Source organism: Vidua chalybeata (assembly GCF_026979565.1).
Source record: "Vidua chalybeata isolate OUT-0048 chromosome W unlocalized genomic scaffold, bVidCha1 merged haplotype SUPER_W_unloc_5, whole genome shotgun sequence".
Lineage (NCBI taxonomy): Eukaryota > Metazoa > Chordata > Aves > Passeriformes > Viduidae > Vidua > Vidua chalybeata.
In genome coordinates, this window is record NW_026530340.1 from 31,687 (window position 1) to 52,228 (window position 20,542).

At 51.0% G+C, this 20,542-nt stretch overlaps 2 protein-coding genes and 1 pseudogene across 2 annotated transcripts in view; 2 read left to right on the forward strand and 1 right to left on the reverse strand.

Annotated features, from left to right (window-relative positions):
* Window positions 1-1,618: 1,618 nt before the first annotated feature.
* Window positions 1,619-20,542, reverse strand: part of LOC128782930 (zinc finger protein 551-like) — a 113,287-nt gene continuing 94,363 nt past the window's right edge. The window contains exon 3 of the mRNA XM_053933481.1: window positions 1,619-2,929. Within this exon, the coding sequence (XP_053789456.1) occupies window positions 1,907-2,929 (1,023 nt within the window). The 3' untranslated portion in view covers window positions 1,619-1,906. The remainder of the gene's footprint in view (window positions 2,930-20,542) is intronic.
* Window positions 7,682-20,542, forward strand: part of LOC128782904 (zinc finger protein 271-like) — a 510,341-nt pseudogene continuing 497,480 nt past the window's right edge.
* On the forward strand, window positions 16,443-18,683 carry LOC128782938 (uncharacterized). The gene is made up of 2 exons (XM_053933506.1): window positions 16,443-17,456; window positions 18,137-18,683. The coding sequence occupies exons 1-2, from the start codon at window positions 16,476-16,478 to the stop codon at window positions 18,140-18,142; spliced, it is 987 nt and encodes a 328-aa protein (XP_053789481.1). The 5' UTR covers window positions 16,443-16,475; the 3' UTR covers window positions 18,143-18,683.

The following is a 20,542-nucleotide window of genomic DNA, read 5'->3' on the forward strand; positions in this document are numbered from 1 at the left end:
GTTCCACCCAGTACGATCCCAGTTGCACCCAGGCACCCCCAATACAGTCCCAGTCACTGGCAGTATGACCTCAGTGGCCCCCAGTATAGACACAGTCACTCCCAGTTTCCCCCAGTTACCGCCAGCATGGTCCCAGCTGTTCCCAGTGTTGTCCTGTGCAGTATGGTGCCAGACACTCCCAGTATATCCCAGTTTCCCTCAGCATGCTCATTCCCAGTCACCTCAGTTGCCCCAGTATGGTTCCAGTTGCCCCCAGATGATCTCATTCATTCCCAGTACATCCCAGCTGCCCCCAGCATGCACCCGTCATTCCCAGTCATTCCCAGATGCTCCCAGTAGCCCTCAGTGTGCTCCCAGTCGCTGCCAGTATTTCCATGTCCGTGTTCCAAGTGCTGCTCCCAGCCCTGATCCGTGGGGATGGGAATGTCCCGCTCCCTTGCCGGGGCAGGGTCACACCTGAGCCAGGTGTGCAGGGCAGGACCTTGCCCTGACCCCCAGCACTGCCCCAGCTGCAGGATCTGCTTCCCACCGGCCTCTTCCTCCTGCGGCCCCAAGCCCAGCTTGGTGCTGAACAAAGGGGCTGGGCCGGGGTCATCCCCTGGCGGGGGCTGCGCACCCCCTCGGACCCTCCCCAAATTCCCTCTGGGGGAGCAGGAGCTGGGGCTGCAGCCCTGTGGGGAGGGACAAGGGGGTGACAATGGGATGGGGGGTGTCACACACGCTCTGGGGGGGACACACACGGCCCCGGGGACCCCCCGTCACCTTCTCCTGCAGCACCAGGAGGATGAACCCAAACATGGAGCCACTGACCCCTGGCAGCATCTTGGGGGTGGGGTCTGGTGGCAGCTTTGGGGGTCTGGGGGAGTCACAACCACCCAAAAACACCCTCTCAGCCCCACAGCTACCCCTGGACTCCTCAAACCACCCCACAGCTCCCAGCCAGGACTGCCCCAACTACTCCCTGTAAGATAAATGACCCCAAGAACCACCAAAACCTCTTTCCATCTCCCCAAGACCGACCCAAATTCTCTGCAAGCCACACAGCCCTGTCAGGGACCCAAACCTCCCTCACAGACCCTGCCAAGCCTCCTCCCAGCACCACAAATGCCCATGAGATTGACAGAAACCTTTCCCAGTCCCCCCAGGAGCCCCTAAACCCCCTCCCACCCCCGACGGCACTGACCAGGAGAGGTTGGTGGACAGGAACATTTACAGCCAGGACCAGCTCGGGCACTTCAGCAGCAATTTGGGCACTTTGCAGGGGACACCCCAAATGGGGAGACCCTGACCAGGGACTGGGACAGACAACCAGAATTCCTGGAGAACAGGTGGGCTCGGGTGGACACGTTCTGCCGGCACACCTTTGAGATTATGGCCATGTCCTCTGGCTTTGACAACCACAGAACAGCCAAATTCTCCCAAATATTGCCTTGAACCAACCCCAAATTCACCCCCAAATTGCAGTAAATGGTGCAGCTTTCTATCTCTTTGTTCAATTTCTTTATTTTCACCCCAGTTTTGGTTGTTTAGACTGGGTGAAGATAGAGATGGAAATCATTTAGATGGAAACAACCTCCAAGATCATGCAGCACAGTTTGAAGCCACGAGAAGAAATAACTGGACAGAGCAGGTGAGATTTTTTGGGTGTAAAGTCAACAAATCACTTCTTCCCAATGAATTTCCAGTTTAGATCAGAGTCCTGATGGATGTTCCTGCCCCTGTGTTCATCCAGGTGCCTATGGGGATACAAGAGGACATGGAGACCACCAGCCAGGTGTCTTCTCAGCAGGGATCACAGGGAACGTGGGTCACCAGGGCTCTGACCAACGTGGGTCCTTCCATGGGGGATGGAGTAGGGGCAGTGCATGAAGCTCTTCCTGCAGTTGGGGCACTTGCGGAGCTTCCCTTAGCAGTGGGTCCGTTGGTGTCTGGTCAAGTTAGAGCTCTGGGTGAAGCTCTTCCCACACTGGGGACACTCGTAGGGCCTCTCCCCGGTGTGGATGCGCTGGTGGGTGACGAGGTGGGAGTTGTGCTTGAAGCCCTTCCCGCAGTCAGGGCAGAGGAAGGGCCTCTCCTCGGTGTGAATCTGCTGGTGCTGGAGGAGATCTGAGGTGGTCCAAAATCTCTTCTGACACTCAGGACACTCGTAGGGCCTCTCACCGGTGTGGATCATTTGGTGGATGATCAGTTTGGACCTCTGGGTGAAGCTCTTCCCACATTCCCCACATTTGTGTGGCCTTTCCCCAGAGTGGATGTTCTGGTGGCGGATCAAGTGGGACTTCTGGCGGAAGCTCTTTCCACATTCCCCACACTGGTACGGCCGTTCCCTGGTGTGGATCCTCTGGTGCTGGATCAGGCTGGAGCTTCGGCTGAAGCTCATCCCACATTCCCCACACTCGTAGGGCCTCTCCCCGGTGTGGATGCGCCGGTGGGTAACGAGGGTGGAGCTGTGCTTGAAGCCCATCCCGCAGTCAGGGCAGCGGAAGGGCCTCTCCTCTGTGTGAATCCGCTGAAGTACAAGAAGATGGGAGCTGGTCTGAAACCTCTTCTGACACTGGGGACACTCGTAGGGCTTCTCCCCAGTGTGGATGCGTTGGTGGGTGACGAGGGCAGAGCTGCAGCCCTTCCCACACTCCCCACACTCGTAGGGCCATTCCCCGGTGTGGATCATCTGGTGGCAGATCAGGTTGTTGCTCCGCCTGAAGCTCTTCCCACACTCCAAGCACTTGTAGGGCCTCTCCCTGTCATGAAGCTGCTCATGGACCACCATCTCCGGGCTCTGGCTGGAGCTCTGTCCACCTTCCTGGCACAGGGTGGGTCTTTCCTCCTCAGAGCACCCTGGGCTGGGTTTGCAGCCCCTCCTCCTGTGGGATCTCTCGGGAATTTCCTCCCTGTTGGATTCTGGCACCATGGAGCTGCTCAAAATGTCCTGCCGTGGGGATTTGTCCTCCCTGGTCTCCATCCACAACTCCTCCTCTGGGGCAGGAAGAACAAGGAGAGGATGGGATTTGCCTCCGTGCCAGAGGGAAGGGGAAGGAGATCCCGCCAGTATATCCCTTGAGGGACGGCGTTGGCAGCGGGGTTGTCCTGCAGCCAGGGGCCAGGTTGGGCTGGGAGATGGAGCAGGAGAGAGGGGGAAAGAGGCAGGGACTTCCTCCTCACCTGCCGGGGTGTCCCGGGACATCTTCCTCTTCCTTGCAGCCTCCTCCTCCATCTGTTGAAGGTCTGGGAATGGGAAATTCTGTTTTGGGAGGAAAACAAGGGATGAGCTCATTGAGTTTTGTACTAGTTTGAAGGCAAACCAGGGAGAGAGTCTATGCCAAAATTACAATTTAATCAGAAAATTAAGCTCAAGGCAATGATCCAGAAACACTGCCTTAATCTGACAGAGTCAGGATATAACCTGACACCCCGCTGGCCAGGGGCGTGGCAGCAGTCTGATGAAATGGTGGCTGCAGTCCTGTTGGAGTGATGAACGTGATTCTGTCAAAACAGTGATCCTACAGAAGGGTCTGGTCTTCCTCTGAAGGTCCAGTTGTGCTTATGGAGCTCTTGTCCTCTGGGAATCCAGTAGGCAAGGTGGTCCTGGTGTTGCACTGCTGAGATTATATCCAGGCAGGAACGCTTGGTTCCTCCCCCTGGGCGGAGCATCCCACAATGGGATGATGTAATTTTATCAGTCCTGCAGTGACACTCAATGGCCCATTAACAGAAGATGGCCCCTGGAGGGCGTTATCAGGGCTGAGTCATGGCAGAGATAAAGAACACTGCCCCACCTGTTTATCACATTCATGAAGATGGTGACTGAAAACACACTTTTGGTTACATCTTACATTGTCACCTGAAGCAGTGAGGCAATCCCTGCTCGGGGTGGGGGGTGAACACCACCCCCCTTACCCAAACTGGCTCAGGTGTAAAACCCCCACCCTGGGAAGGCCACACACACAGGGGACAATGTCACACTTGCCCTGCCCTAGGGGAGGTCTCTGTCCCTGTCACTCCCTTGCTCTCCCCCTTTTCTCTTTGTTTCCATCTCTCTCTCTACCTTCACATTTACTGTTCAATAAAATCCACTTGGGATTTGGTCTCGTTAGCACCTTAACTGGGGCAGAGGCTTCTCTCTAACAATTTTATTAACCAGATTACAACATTTTTTGGCTGCTGTGAGTTTAGGCACAGTTGTCTGACCCCAAGTGCCTTTGACAACCACATGGTTCCCTTGTCTGAGGAGGTTTTGGCTCTTTCTGGAGGAACTCTTGGAAACTTGGATGCAGCTTCCTCTGAGGGACTTGTGGGAGAACTTATGAGGAAAATTACTGTTGTGGGTGGCCAGTGTAAAGAACATATTTTGTTGTCCTTCATTGAAAAGTTTGTTAAAATCACTGGAGGGAAGGGAGCAAATGATACCAGCAAGACTGACAAGGATCATTCACCACAAGGTGAGGAACACAAGGCTGCCAGAAGTCCTCCAAGAAGCCCAGCTCAAGTAGTAAAATTCCTGAAAAATTCCCAAATTCACAGGCTTGGGGGCTTTGCCAAATGTGAGAATCATTCTTTTCTTTGTCTGTGTCACCTTTGTGACAGCTACACAGAGCTTTCCCTTCCTTTTAATAATCTGTATTGGACCAAATTTTCACTTTTCTTTATCGGAACCTGCCAACAGCTGAGCTGGAGCTGTGCAGGAACCGATTAAACTTGGAATTGCCACAGAATTGCTTCTATTGTCAGTTTATTCATGTTTGGGATTTGTTTGCATTTCCATCACAGGTGACTTGTGGGAAGAGCAAATATTCCTCAAGGCATTTTATGTAGGGTTAAATTTGATTTCTGCCGAGTTTGTTTTGTCCAGTGCTCAGGGGATGCTCGAGGGGTCTCTGCGCCTCTCACCCTGGGGGATGCTTGGGAGGGGCTTGCAGGGTTTGTCCTTGTCCCTGTCACTCCAGGCAATTCCCCAGGGGGTCTCCATCGTTCACACCTCAGGGAATGCCTGGGGGGTCTCCCTCCCTCTCACCCTGTGCCAGGGGCTGCTCAGGGCAGTCTCTCTCCCTCTCAGCCCAAAGGATGCTCGGGGGTCTCTGTCTCGTTGCCCTGGGGGATGCTCAGGGGGTCTCCATCCCTCTGGCCTCAGGGAATGCCTGTGCAGGGCTGGGGACCAGGGGCTCTGTGTCCCTCTCAGCGCTGAGGGTGCTCGGGGCTGGGGGGGCTCTCCAACCTTCTCATCCCTGGGGAGGCCGGGGGGGTCTCTGTCCCTCTCAGCCCTGGTGTGACCCTACCCAAACATCATCGGGGTTAGAGGGACAGAGACACCCCCAAACCCCCAGAAGGGCTGAACCTGGGATTTGGTTTGGACTGAGGGTTTAAGAAGGGGCTGGAATTGGGGCTGGGGTTGGGATTGGGCCTGAGATTTGGGTTAGAGCTGGGTTTGGGGTTAAGGCTAGACATGGGATTGGCTTTAGGGCTGGGGCTGGGATTGGGTCTGGGTGTAGATGAGTCTGGCACTGGGATGAGATTAAATACAGAACTCTGAGTGTGTCTAAATGTGGAGTGAGATTGAGACCAGGATCAGGGTCAGGTTTGGGACTGAGCACATGCAGAGCAGGACAGGGGGGATGTCACTGCAGGATGTCCCTGGCATGGTCCCAGCCCTCCTCAGGCACCTCCAAACATGGGGAGCAGCTGGGTGCTCCAAGATCCAGGTGCTCCCATGCTGCCCCTCAATACCAGGTGAGCATTCCCTGAGGGCAGCCCTGAATGTGACCCTTGGGGCTCTGGGATCAGCCCTCACATTCCTGTGGGAGCAGCTGCAGACATGATGAGAGATTTTCCCCCTCCTCTTTCCTAAGAAGAGTGAAGCCCATCTCTCCTTTCCTTCTGGTGCCTCCTCCTCTCCCAAGCTGAGGATGTCAAACTCCCCAGGAGCAGGAAAATCCCCATTCCCTGTTTGTGGCTGCAGCCTGGAACATCCACTCAGAATGAAGAACGTTCTGACAGCCCTGCTCAATGACACCGGAAGGAGATTTGTGAGAAAGGGAGGAAATTGTATTTTTATTGGAAATACAAGTTACAAAATTATTTCTTTCCATCCCCTTCCTTTTCAGGCACTTGCAGTTCTGTTTTCAGAGTGCCACCTTCTCAGCTGATTGTGTTTGTGTCCTCCTTTCTCTCCTGCCTCTCTTTGCCTGCTCTGTTTCTCTCTCAGTGTCTCCCTTGACCCAGGACAGCTCCCACCAAAGACCCCGCCCTGATTTAATTCCCAATCCAGGAGCTACAACCACCATGGGTGAAGTTATGAAGGCTGGCAGTGAAATGTCACTGTAGGATCTTGCTGCACTTGGCTTCTGGCTCCTTGTTAAGAGCTTTGCCGTCAAGGGCAGGAAGACCTTTTCCTGGCTGGGAACTGGAATTCCAGCCCCTGGGAGCGTGTGCCATGGATCCCAGAGGGGCATTCCTGAGGCTCCCAGGGTGCTGCTCCTGCCGTGCCTCCCCAGGAGCTGTTCAGGGCCAGAGGACAAGGTGCAGCAGCTGTGTGAGCTCCCAGAGCTCGCAGCAAAGGTGGATTTGCTGGGATTTCCCAGCGCATTCCCAGCTGCAAGCAGAGGGAAGAAGGAAAGGGAAGCGAGTCCCTGACAGAATCCCGGAGCTATTGGGGGAGGAAGGAACCCTGCCCGCTGGTTACGATCCCGTGAGGGAGTGTCACAATCTGCTCAGAGGAGCGGGGTGCTGTGATGGCTCGTTTACCGATGCCAAAGGTGTAAAAAGGCAAACAGCAGGGGACCATCAGTTTAATCACCACAAATGAATCTTTATTATAGAGTGTGAAAAGCAAATGCAAAGGAGGGGACAGAAAGGAAATAAAGGATAGAAAGAAAAAGACTGGAAAGGGGATTATACCTGCCAAAGCAGGTAGGGGTCTCAGTCTCAGTCCTTGGGAGGGGCTTCAATCTCCGTCCGTCACACTGGTCATGAGGTAGATGAGGGGTCTTCGATGGGAGATCACCAGAGTTACCCCAGAAAGTTCATTTGGCCAAGAGATGGGAAAATTCGTGGATTGAGCAGGTATCGTGAAGCAGGTGTAAGCACGTAGAACAAGCCACTCCTTGCCAGGTCCTTGCCAGGCCCTGCTCGAAGCAGTGGTCTGAGGTGGCACAGCAAATACACCTGCAAAAATAATCATCCACCTCTCCAAGACGGAACTCCAATCGGGGTCATACACCTGAGCCAGTATGGGTAACCCCACCCTGAGCAGGGATTGCCTCACTGCTTCAGGTGACAATGTAAGATGTAACCAAAAGTGTGTTTTCAGCCACCATCTTCATGAACTGTGATAAACAGGTGGGGCAGTGTTCTTTATCTCTGCCATGACTCAGCCCTGATAACGCCCTCCAGGGGCCATCTTCTGTTCATGGGCCATTGAGTGTCACTGCAGGACTGATAAAATTACATCATCCCATTGTGGGATGCTCCGCCCAGGGGGAGGAACCAAGCGTTCCTGCCTGGATATAATCTCAGCAGTGCAACACCAGGACCACCTTGCCTACTGGATTCCCAGAGGACAAGAGCTCCATAAGCACAGCTGGACCTTCAGAGGAAGACCAGACCCTTCTACAGGATCCCTGCTTTGACAGAATCACGTTCATCACTCCAACAGGACTGCAGCCACCATTTCATCAGTCTGCTACCACCACCCTGCCCAACGGGGTGTCAGGTTATATCCTGACTCTGTCAGATTAAGGCAGTGTTTCTGGATCATTGCCTTGAGCTTAATTTTCTGATTAAATTGTAATTCTGGCATAGACTCTCTCCCTGGTTTGCCTTCAAACTAGTACAAAACTCAATGAGCTCATCCCTTGTTTTCCTCCCAAAACAGAATTTCCCATCTGCAAGCGTTTGCGAAATGGAGGAGAAGGCTCCAAGGATGAGGAAGGAGCCCTGGGACACCCAGGCAGGTGAGGAGGAAGTCAGTGCCCCTTTCCCCCTCTCTCCTGCTCCACCTCCCAACCCAGCATGGCCCCTGGCTGCAGGACAACCCCGCTGCCAACGCCGTCCTGGTGGGCACGCACTGGGGGGATCTCCTTCCCCTTCCCTCTGGCACGGAGGCAAATCCCATCCTCTCCTTGTCCTTCCTCCCCCAGACAAGGAGCTGAGGATGGAGACCAGGGAGGACAAATCCCCACGGCAGAACCTCATGGAAGAGGCTGTTTTGAGTGGTTCCATGGCACAGGAATCCAACGGGGAGGAAAATCCCCAGAGATCCCACAGGAGGAGGGACTGCAAACCCAGCCCAGGGTGCTCTGAGGAGGAAAGACCCACCCTGTGCAAGGAAGGTGGGCAGAGCTCCAGGCAGAGCTCAGAGCTGGTGGTCCATGAGCACGTTCACCATGGGGAGAAGCCCTACAAGTGCTTGGAGTGTGGGAAGAGCTTCAGGTGGAGCAACAACCTGATCTGCCACCAGATGATCCACACTGGGGAATGGCCCTACAAGTGTGGGGAGTGTGGGAAAGGCTTCAGCTACAGCTCCCAACTCATCAGGCACAGGCGCATCCACACTGGGGAGAGGCCCTACGAGTGTGGGGAATGTGGGAAGAGCTTCACCCAAAGGTCCCACTTGATCTGCCACCAGATCATCCACACTGGGCAATGGCCATACAAATGTGGGGAATGTGGGAAGGGCTTCAGCCAGAGGTCCCACCTGATCATCCACCAAATGATCCACACTGGGGAGAAGCCCTATGAGTGTCCTGAGTGTCAGAAGAGCTTTCAGACCAGTTCCATTCTTCTCAAGCACCAGCGGATTCACACCGGGGAGAGGCCCTTCCACTGCCTGCACTGCAGGAAGAGCTTCAAGCAAAAATCCCACCTCATCAGGCACCGGCACATCCACACCAGGGAGAGGCCCTACGACTGTCCCCAGTATGGGAAGAGCTTCTCCAGGAGCTCTCACTTGACCCGACATGAACAGAGGCACAAGTAATGGAAGCCCTGCAAGTGCCCCAGCTGCAGGAGGAGCTTCATGAACTGTTCCAGCTCCATCCCCCATGGGAGAGCCCATGTTGGGAAGAGCCCTGGTGATCCATGTTCCCTGTGATCCATCACATCATTATCTTTTCCTGCCCCTGCCAATGAAATGGTTTGGGATTGAGGAACATGAGGGTCTGGCCATGGCCCTGTCATTACATTGACTCCCACCTCAGGTCATTGCCAGGGGCAGGAAAGGGACTCTCCCTCTCTCTCTCTCTCTCTCTCTCTCTGAGGAGAAGGGTGTACTTTCCAGGCAGGAGGAAATACATGGTCAGGAAGAGCCAGTCAATGGTGATGTAGTTTTCCCTGTAAATAGTTCATCTTATGCCTTCTGTTATCAATATTGTTGCTGTTCCTGTTTGTTCCGTCTCTCGTTGCTGTTCCCAGTAAATTGTTCTTATCCCAACCTGGGATCTTTGCCTTTTGTGCTTTCCATGGGAGGCGGGAGGGCAGCGAGCAGCAGCGCGGTTTTAGCGGGAGCAGGAAATTGGGGAATCCCATTCCTGAACCCCGGCCCCTGGAAACTGAGCATCCCAGCTGGTGCCAGCCCTGGTGGCCACGGTAACAGCCTTGGGAGCGGGTCCCTGGCTGGGGCTGTGGGAACCTCTTCACTCTGGTGCTCAGGGACAGGAGTGGAGGGAGCGGCTGCAGCTGAGTCGGGGCAGGCTGGGGTTGGATCTCAGGAAAAGGTTTTTGCCCAGAGGCTGCTGGGGCACTGCCCAGGCTGCCCAGGGAAGGGTCACAGCTCCAGGGCTCTCTGAGCTCCAGCAGCGTTTGGACAGCGCTGCCAGGCCCAGGCTGGCATTGTTGGGGTGTCCTGTGCAGGGCCAGCAGTTGGACTCGAGGATCCTGATGGGTCCCTCCCAGCTCAGCCAATTCTGTGGCTCTGGGATCCCATGACCCTGGGGATGGGACTGCCAATGGTTGCCATGGAAACTGACCATAGCAACAGGGGCTGGTGATGGTTGCCATGGAAACTGACCATAGCAACAGGGGCTGGGGATGGTTGCCGTAGAAACTGACCATAGCAATGGGTCCTGATGATGTTTGCCTAATAAGGATCAGATTTTTTGACAGGCACTCAGAGGGGTTCTGTGAGAACTTTCTAAGTGTCTCCAGGCTGCCAAAGAGCTGGGATGTCACCGGCACTCACAGGGGTTCCTGTCATGGGCAGAGTGGAAGCTTTAGGCAAAGTTTATTAGAGAAGCTCCTGTCGGGTCAAGAGATACAGAAAGGACCCACAATAGCCCCTATAGATCCCCAAATACCTCCAAGGACCTCCAGGCTTTCTAAACTCCTTTTGTGAGGGGAGCCTTGGAGCAGCAGGTTCCAGTCCCTGCCCCTGACTTTTCAAGAGCTCGTATGTAAGCAATTATAAAGGTGGAATTAAACCTTTATAGAATTTGTCCCACAGGATTAAGCATGGCAAACCAGTGTTGGGGGTTGGGTTTTTCCTTTCTGTTCGTTCCTTATCATTGGCTGATGATTATCGGCTGATCCCTTTATTTGGGAGGAGGACGATCAGAGCCACTGCTCTTGGGAAATGCGGGCGCCCTGGACCTTGGTCCTGCAGGGAAGCCCGCTGCTGGCCGGTCGACAGGAGCCCAGATAGCAAAGAGGGTAAATCCAACAAAAGACGGGACGACACCCAGAGCACTGTTGTTCTCGAGGGTTTATTGCAGGTTAGATGAAGGCAGGGAAAGGCAGGGAAAGACAGGGAAGATGCAGGGAGACCACCTCTCAAGAGGGAAGCTGAATCTGAGAGCCCCCTCCTGAGGAGGGGTCAGGGATTATAACTGGGGGAGGAGAGGTGGGGTCAGGGTACATAGGGACCAATGGGATAGGGGCCCATGGGAGGAGTAAGGATGGGACAATCCAATGAGAGAAAGGGGAAGGAGTGGTTTCGGGGAGAGAACCAATCACAGAACGTAGAACTGAGAACTTTCCAGAACTGGGGATGGCATAACTGGTTGATAGGCATTTAACAGGGGAGGGTGCAACTAGTGATGAACATGGGAAAAGGCAGGAACCCTAGTACAATGCCTTTCTTTAGACTACTGCGGATCCCAGGGCATTCCTGGTACATCCCCCCAGGACCGCCTCCCACAGGGAAAGGGAGTTTCCACTGCTGCTGCTGGAGCCAGGCCCAGAGCTGCTTCTTCTGTCATGGGGTGAGCCTCTGCTCGTGAGAACAGCCCCTAAACTGGGACCTTATTAACACCTGCCCCTCTAAAAGAGAGACCTATCCCCGTCTGCTCGGGTGCCCGGGATCCTGAGCTCGGCTCTCCCTGCCCTGCTGGGAGCCCCTCAGCCCCTGCCTGCTGAGACATCCTGCCGGCCCAGCTTGCTGCTTTCCCAGAGTCCTGCTGGGGCCCCGGAGCCGGCTGCCCCCAGGGTTTGTGAAGTGGAGCCTTCTTCCAGCCCTTCCCGCCCTGGGACAAAGCCGCCATGGCCGTGTGCTCCCCGAGCCCGCGCTGGAGCGCCCCCTGCAGCCGCGCGGGGATCACCGCACCTGCCCTGCCCCCCGGGAGCCACCAGCGCCCCTGCCGGCCGTGCCCGGAGCTGCACCGCAGGGAAAGTGCCGCGGCCGAAAGGCTGCACTGGGCTCCTGTTCTGTTTGCTGCCAGCGCCGGAGGTGCTGCTGTTTGTTTGCTTTATTGTACACACTAGTGAAGAACTGTTATTGCTATTCCCACATCTTTGCCTGAGAGCCCCTTGATTTCACAATTCTAATAATTTGGAGGGAGGGGGTTTACATTCTCCATTCCACAGGAGGCTTTTTTCTGCTTTCCCTAGCAGACACCTGTCTTGTAAACCAAGACCAATTTTGGTGCCCAATCTGCAGCTATAGGCCATGAAGAGGAAAAGGATGAAATGAGAATAACAATTCTTGAGTAACATTTTTTTTTTTTTTTTGGTGTACTGGTTATAGAAACCTTGTTAGGTGTCACCATGTGGTCTAGCTTACCCTGCTTTGGGTGGCACATGGTTGTGGCTACATTTTTCCCATCCTATAACTATGGCTACTGTGGCTGCTATCCAATTTGTTTGATGGGTTAACGTGGTGAGGAATTTATGGATTTCTAATTTCCTCTGGACTGTGGGCACATGGATTCGAGGCTCCCACACACTAACTGTATGTATTTGGAATTACTTTAATAATGGTACCCACTGTGAGGAAATGACACCGGGGGAAATTTTCTCCCAACCCCTCAGCCCTCTCTTTGGGTCTACAGTGGTTGGTGTTGCTGATGTGCCTGTTAAGCCTATTCTATTTAGCATTCAGAGGTAAGGGAAAATTGGCTTGGATAACTATCGTAGCAGGGCGTCCCCGGAGTGGTGATAATTAGCATTGACTCCATGATTCCAGAAAGCTGATCAATCACTTTATTATATTATACTATACTCTACTACTAAGAAACACTCATCGCTCTTGCAGACAATCTGATACAGACAGACCAGATTGGTTGATTGAAATCCAAACACCGTCTCCATTGGCCAATTAAGAAATCACCCTTTGGTAAACAAATCTCCATAACACATTGTAAGAGCCCGTCTGAAGCCCCTCATTTTCCATTCTGCCTTCCGATTGCCACGAGAAAGAATCCCTTCCCCCACTGTAGTTCCGGCTTAGAACAGGACACAGTGCAGGTGCAACCACTGAACCGTCACGCTGGCTGTTCCGAACAAGGCCTGGCAAGAACTTGGCAAGGAGTTGGCAAGGACCTGACACGGACCCAGCACGGGACAGCCTGATGCACAGCCTGCTTCTAATCTCCGTTCTTAAGCCAAATGAACTTTTGGGGTGACTCCTGTGGTCCTTCATTGAAGACCCCTCATCTGCCTCGTTACCACTGTGACAAACAAAGAATGAGAACCCTCCTCCCAAGGACTGAGACCCCTACTATAGGGGGGAGGGGAAATTGGTGGTCTGACCACTAATGACATGACCTGTTTCCCTTCAGTAATTTTAGTGGACTTATTCTTCATTGTATTCGTCTTGCTTTGGTGGTTTCTGTGGACTCACCTGTTCCCTCGTGGCGATTACAATGGACTTTCATTGTTACACTTGCTCCCCCCTCTTTCCTCTGTGGACTATAACTGGAGCCCCGAGTCCACCAGAACTTCGGAGACTCCCCCGACACGACAGACGGATCCCCATCGTCCGGACCACTGAGGATCTCGCCTGTGTTGGTAGCTATTCCCATACCCCTCTTCTCTCTCTCTCTCTATCCTTCTATCTCCTTTCTGATCCCCACTATCGCATTTACTGTTTTGGCCCCTAATAAAGGTGCATTTGTTGTGATTAACTGATAGTCCCTTGTTGTTTGCCTTGGTTGCACTTTTGGGATCGGTGAAAAGAACCATCACGACACCCCGCAAGAAGCGGATTGTGACATTAAATTGGCGTCACGGACAGGATTTCTGTCTAGACAGAAGGGTTGCAGCTGAAAAGGCACCCATACTGTCTTTGGAAATTCATAAAGGATCCCTTAGTGCAAAAGGCGGGACACTGTTGTTTTGTTGTTGTTGTGTGTATCTGGTCTGGGAAGGAAGGGACAACTTGAAGCAACTAAGCAGAGCCTCCCAGGCAGATTATTGTCCTTTCACCCACCCAGGGAAGCGAAGGGCGACACAGCGAGGGCTGTGTAATTTTGTGGAACTTAAGTTGTAGCTCCCTGTCGTGGTTTTGGTCCCTTCACAAAATGAGTGACAATCTTAGCCTTGAAATTAAAGCTGAATTTTATGCACTACTAGCCAAACACAATGCCAAACCTTCTACGGAAGGAGAAAAATGGGCACAGAGTAATTGGTTGAACTTAGAAAATGTTATTGATAGAGTGTGTTCATTACAACATGAAACAAAATTCAAACTGGGCAAAAATAAAACTATCTTATGCTCAGGTTTGGGAGCTTGTCTTATGGCAGCTATAGAAAATCGCTTTGAGTGAAGAAGTGAGAAACATGCTATAATAGACTCCCTTCAAAATCTAGTTGAAATTTTGCAAAAACAGTTATATGAAGCAAAAAATGTGATCTATGCATTGCGAGCTGCCTTAGCAGAGGAACATATTAACAAATCACATCATGCTGATTCCTCTACAGAGCTTGAGGAGAAGGAAACTCCTCACATTAAACAAATCTATCCTCATCAAGAACTTGAAGCAGCAAGTAATTGTGGGGAACATTGCTGCCATCACTTGAGACCCTTGATTAAAACTATCTCAGTGTATAGCTATCTCAGTGATGATGATCTCCAACCTCACATCACAACCAAACACATACCACCACAAGTAAACACTGCCACCAAGCTAGCTAAGCTTAAAAGGGAATATGGACACCCTCCACATGAATCAGAAACAGAATATGTTTTCCGGGTGTCCCTCACTGGTGGTGATCAAATTAAATTAACTGAACAGGAAGCCAGTGGGTATTGGGGACATGGTGTCTTCTTAACAACAGGAGATAAACGTGACACATGGTCCCTGACACAGCGTGCAGCTTTTTGGGCCAGGGGAACAAGCCCCTTGGAAAGGGGAGATCCCATAGCTATAATCAGTACCCCCGATCAACTCTTGGAAAATGTGCACAAAGCTGCTTGCCTGCAAATGACTCACAAAAATAAATTAATTCCTGACTTTGAATCCCCGATGCAATTACCTGTGAAGCCCAAGATAATGACCCCTTTAATTTGTGGGCTTCCAGAATCACTCAAACCTACAGCAATTCTCCTTCCAAAAACGATAGCAGCTGTATCTCCTGTAGAAAGACCAGATAGATTTCCTAGTAAGCAGAAGGACCCATTTGTTCCCCTTTATGACTTGTTGAGGAAAGGGGTGAAATGGGATTGGAGTCTTTCTCAGGAGTCAGCATTGCAATTGCTGATTTTTGAAGCAACAGCTCATCAAGCAGTGACCCCTATCCATCCTACAGATCCTTTCCAGGTGGAATGGGGATTTGCCTCCTCAGGGCTGTCAGTACACATATGGCAGCGGGGTCCTGAGGCTCTGACAAGACCTGTTGGTTTTTACTCACGTGGTTCCAAAGATGCTGAGAAAAGATACACTACCTGGGAAAAAGGATTGTTGATGGTTATCTTAGCTTTCATAGAAGTAGAAAAAATTGCACGAAAACAACCAATTGTATTGAGAGGCCCCTTCAAGGTTATTAAGACAGTCACTAGTGGGACTCCCCCTCCTGACGGGGTGTCCCAGAGGGCCTCAGTGAGAAAGTGGTATGCTCAGGTTGAACATTACTGTAACTTCTTCTCAATGACAGAAAGACCTGTAAAAACTTCAGCAATCCAAGAAACTGAGAGCTTGGACAAACCTGCCTCTGTAATCAAAGTAACCCCTCCTTTCTGCCCCAAACAATCAGCAAACTCTTGGTTTACTGATGCTTCTGCTAAAGGGAAAGGAAAAGTATGGAAATATAGGGCAGAAGCCCTCCACTTTTCCTCTGGTGAGCAAATTATTACAGAGCGAGAAGGTAGTACACACAGTGGGGAGCTGATAGCTGTCTGGAGTATTTTTCAACGAGAAGCACAGAATTCCTCTTTGGTCTGCATCTACACTGACTCCTATGCTCTCTACCAAATGATCCTAATAATCCAGCTCATTACCCTGGCCAACCTGTTCTGGTGGACCTCTCTCACTATAGGACTAGTACCACTTGTGCTAAAACCCCCTCTGAATAAATATGCATGGGAAGCCTCTGGTGCTCTAGGCAAAGAGCATTGGACAAATACATGCTGGATAATTCCATCATTCTAACTTTTCTGCCTCTCGGCGGCAGAATTCTCTTGTGTTTACTTTTCCAGAAGAACTCCAAGGGACATGAAGACCACCTAATCCATGATAAAACTGCTAATACTTTTCTGCATCCTACCACAACCCCATGGCCAGAAACCAGCTGAGTGACCGTGGTCTGAACTAATTATGGTAGCATGCAGAAAAAGTGAAAGGATCTCTTTAAGCGCAAAAAGGTTTGTACGCACCCAAGCGTACAGGATTGTTGGCACAATTTTACACTAACACAGACTGCAGAAGTGTTTTGCTTATGGGAAAAAACACCGAAGGGCTTTCTTTTAAGTTTATAATAAATGCTGTAGCCCAATCTACTATGGTTTATACCACCACCACTACCACCACTCGAGCCCAGCCACCAGTTATGCTTACCCGAAAATTTTTGAAGTTGGACCATATATAATCAGGAAAACTGGCCAACAACAGATATTATTTAATCCAGCATGGTCTCTTAAACAAGTCAAATTGCTGATGCAAAACAATATCTCAGAAATACAACCAGCTTGTTCACCCTTTTTGCAAACCTCTTTTCAGGGTTGGACAACCTGGCTGCGACAGTGGAACCCTCCTAAAAACCGGGTGCCAAGAGACATAACTGGTGTCATGGGAATGGGACTGGGAATCCTAAATAGTATTGATTCAGAAGTATTAATGAATAAATTGGCCTCCACGACTAAAGATTTAACCAAAATACAGCAGCCACTGCAATCGTCCTTATCGGCCTTGGGAACACATCAGTGGTTGCTATCAAACATTCTACCAAATTGGGAAAAGATAAATGTAAATGATAGCAAATTGATAATTGATGCACTTAATGCCACACAAAGCAACGTTTCCTTAGCTCTTAGCTGTATCCAGGCTCAATTATGGATGCAGTCAGTTGCTGCCTCAATTATAAGAGAAGGTGAAGAAGGCACTTTTCCTACTGAAATTAGGAAAATAGTCTGGGACAGTGCCACTGACTTTGAAAGAGATTTCCAATCCTGGTGGAATTTAGTGAATTTTACCTATGACCCTAACACAAACACAGCCACAGCATTTGTGTTGACCATAAGAAATGCCTCGGTGCATTTGATATTCCCTATCATTGCACTAGGATTAAATCATGACGGAGCCACTTTCTATCCTTCTGAACATAGAGAATGGGCCCGTCAAATTAATGACAAATGGCAAACTGTCAATTTAGAGTCCTGTACTATCCGAGAACAACTAGGGTTTATCTGTGAAGGTAATGCAATTATAGCTCAAGATATCTGTTTAGACACAGAACAAAATATCTGTCATTTTGACATTCATCCTAACGAGACTTCTGAAACAGTCCTTGTACATACAGGCAATGGGTGTGCCTGCTTTAGAACCACTTGTGATACTGTGTTTATAGAAAGTACAGTAGTAGATACTAAAAATCATTCAAATTTTTGTGCTTGCAACTTTACTAAAATTGCAGGATGTGATTTTTCTTTTGTAGCTCCAGTTACCTTACATGAACTTTTAGAATCCAATCTCACGTTGATTCACAAGCTATTGCCTACTCCCATTGGGATGAACCTTACTTTGGTAAAGCAACTATTACTTCATCAAGATCTAATAGAGATCCTAGGAAAAATCAAGGAGAATGGACAGAAAACTCTGGTAACTGTTCATCATGATGTGCAAGAAATACATCGTGTTGTAGAAAGGGTGAAAAGTGATGCCGTGCACAGGTGGTGGGATACCCTTTTCGGGTGGTCGCTTACTGCCACCGGTGTCCTGAACAAATTGTGTCATCCCATTGTTGTTCTTCTGATTTTAGTTATGATTGGTTTTGTTTTATCAGTAATCTTGCTTATTGTGGATTGGAGAATGATGAAACGATGAACAAAATTGACATCTATAATTAATGCACACCACTTGGCCGACATCCTTTACACTATAGATGTTCCCAGGACTGTAGACACAAGGAGATTATAAGGTTAGAAGATATGTTTTACATAATTTTCTCTTATGATTTGTTTTAATCACTGTTTTAATTATTTTTGTTTATTGATTAGAAAATTGTACTGAGTAATATTGATTATACTAGGTTTATTATTTTATTGTTTAATATTGATTATACTGGTTTATTATTTGATCAATCTATTGTTCAATTGATGAATATTGATTATTATCTAAACAATTTATTGTTTAACTATTACTGGTTTAATTAATACTTATTGTATTCTGCTTATTATTTAATTATAATTTGCTTACTAATTGTTTTAGTTTTTCTGTTTTCTCTTTCCTTTCCTTTTTCTCTTCTCTTTTCCCTGGGATTGCTGCCAACACTTGACGAGTCCTGAAGACTCCACGACGACACCGTGGAACCTGCTGATGAAGATCTTTCGAGGGCAATCGTCAGTCACGGGGTGGTGTAAGAGCCCGTCTGAAGCCCCTCATTTTCCATTCTGCCTTCCGATTGCCACGAGAAAGAATCCCTTCCCCCACTGCAGTTCCGGCTTAGAACAGGACACAGCGCAGGTGCAACCACTGAACCGTCACGCTGGCTGTTCCGAACAAGGGCTGGCAAGAACTTGGCAAGGACTTGGCAAGGACTTGGCAAAGACCTGACATGGACCCAGCTCGGGACAGCCTGATGCGCGGCCTGCTTCTAATCTCTGATCTTAAGCCACTGAAGGCTGGCAGTGAAATGTCACTGTAGGATCGTGCTGCACTTGGCTTTTGGCCCCTTCTTAAGAGCTTTGCCTTCAAGGGCAGGAACATGTTTCCTACTGGGAACTGGAATTCCAGACCCTTGGAGTGTGTGCCGTGCAGGACCATAGAGACTGGGATCATGGGGACTGGGATCCTACAGACTGGGGGTGCACAGACTGGAACTATGTGGATCAGGACCATCCAGACTGGGATCATACAAACTGGGATCATTTGGACCGGGATGACTGCACTGAACGTTGTGAACGGAGGCGGTCCCACGCTGCCCAGGGCTCCCTCCCAGTCACTCCCAGTCCCTCCCAGTCCCAGTGCTGCTCTGGGGTGCAGCCAAAGCTCCCCAGAGTGAACTCAGAGATCCCAGAGCAATCCAGGTACAGATCCCAGCACCGGTCTTGGAGCAATCCTGGTCCCGATGCCGACCTCGGTCTCAGTCTCGGTCCCAGAGCACCCCCAGTGCGGGTCTCAGTGCACCCACTCGATGCCATGTTCTCTAGCCCAGGTGTTGGCAATGCCGCTCTTGAAATGAGTCCCCTTGTCTGACTCAGTCCTCTCAGGGGTGCCATGCCTCCGCAGGACTTGCTTTTCCAGGCCCAGGATGGTGTTGGGGCAGTGCTGTGAGGCACAGGGGAGGTCTCCAAGCATCCCGTGGTGGCTTCTACCATGGTGAGCACGTAGCGCTTGCCTTGGCGTGTCTGGGGCAGTGTGACGTGGTCAATCTGCCAGGCCTCCCCATACTTGTACTTGGACCCCCGCCCACCATAGCACAGGGGCTTCACCCGCTTGGCCTCCTTGATCACAGCACACGTCTCACAGTCATGGATAACCTGAGAAATCCTGTCCATGCTTACATCCACCCCTCGGTCTTGTGCCCACTTATAGGTGGCATCTCTGCCCTGATGACCTGAGGCATCATGAGCCCATCGAGCTCAGAACAACTGCCCCTTGTGATGCCAATCCAAGTCTATCTTTGACACCTCTGTCTTTGCAGCCTGATCTACCTGCTCGTTGTTTCGGTGCTCCTCATTAGCCCGACTCTTGCAGACATTGGCATCTACATGGCAGACTTCCACAGGCACCTCTCCACCCGAGAGGCAATGTCTTTCCGCTCATCAGCATTCCAGACTGGTTTTCCTCTAAGCTGCCAGTTGGCCTTTTTCCACCTTTCCAGGCAGCCCCACAGAGCATTGGCTGCCATCCATGAATCGGTATAAAGGCAGAGCTTTGGTCACTTCTCTCTTCCAGCAATGCACAGAGCCAGCTGAACGGCCTTGAGTTCAGCAAGTTGACTTGATCCACCTTCTCCTCAGTAGCTTTGTGCAGCCTGTCGTGTGGGGCTCCATACGGCTGCTTTCCACTTCTGGTCCATCCCTACGATGCGACAGGAACCGTCCGTGAAAAGAGCGTAGCGTGTTTCCTCTGCTGGTAGATGGTTGTATGGTGGAGTTTCTTCAGCCCGTGTCACTTCTTGCTCCTCTTTGTCACTGAGACCAAACTTTTCACCTTCTGGCCAGTTTGTATTTCCAAAATCCTAGTTCTGGTTCCAAATACGGGTGCGCTGTGTGGCGTCGGTGGCATGGTAGGATGTGGGAACCTTTCCTTGAAACATCCACCCCAGCACCGGCAGTCGGGGTGCCAGGAGGAGTTGTGCTTCTGTGCCAATCACCCCCAAGGCAGCTTGAACTCCTTCACAGGCGGCCAAGATTCCCTTCTCTGTGGGAGTGTACTTGGCTTCAGACCCTCTGTAGCTTTGGATCCAGAATCCCAGTGGTCGGCCTCCAGTCTCCGCAGGCACCTTCTGCCAAAGGCTCCAGGACAAGCCATTGTTCCTGGCTGCAGAGTAGAGCACATTCCTCACCTCTGGTCCCGTCCTGACTGGGCCAAGGGCGACTGCATGAGTGATCTCCTGCTTGGTCTGGGCAAAGGCTTGTTGCTGTTCAGGGCCCCAGTGGAAATCGATCTTTTTGTGGGTGACCAGGTAGAGAGGGCTCGAAATCTGGTTTTACTCAGGAATGTGCATTCTCCAAAAACCT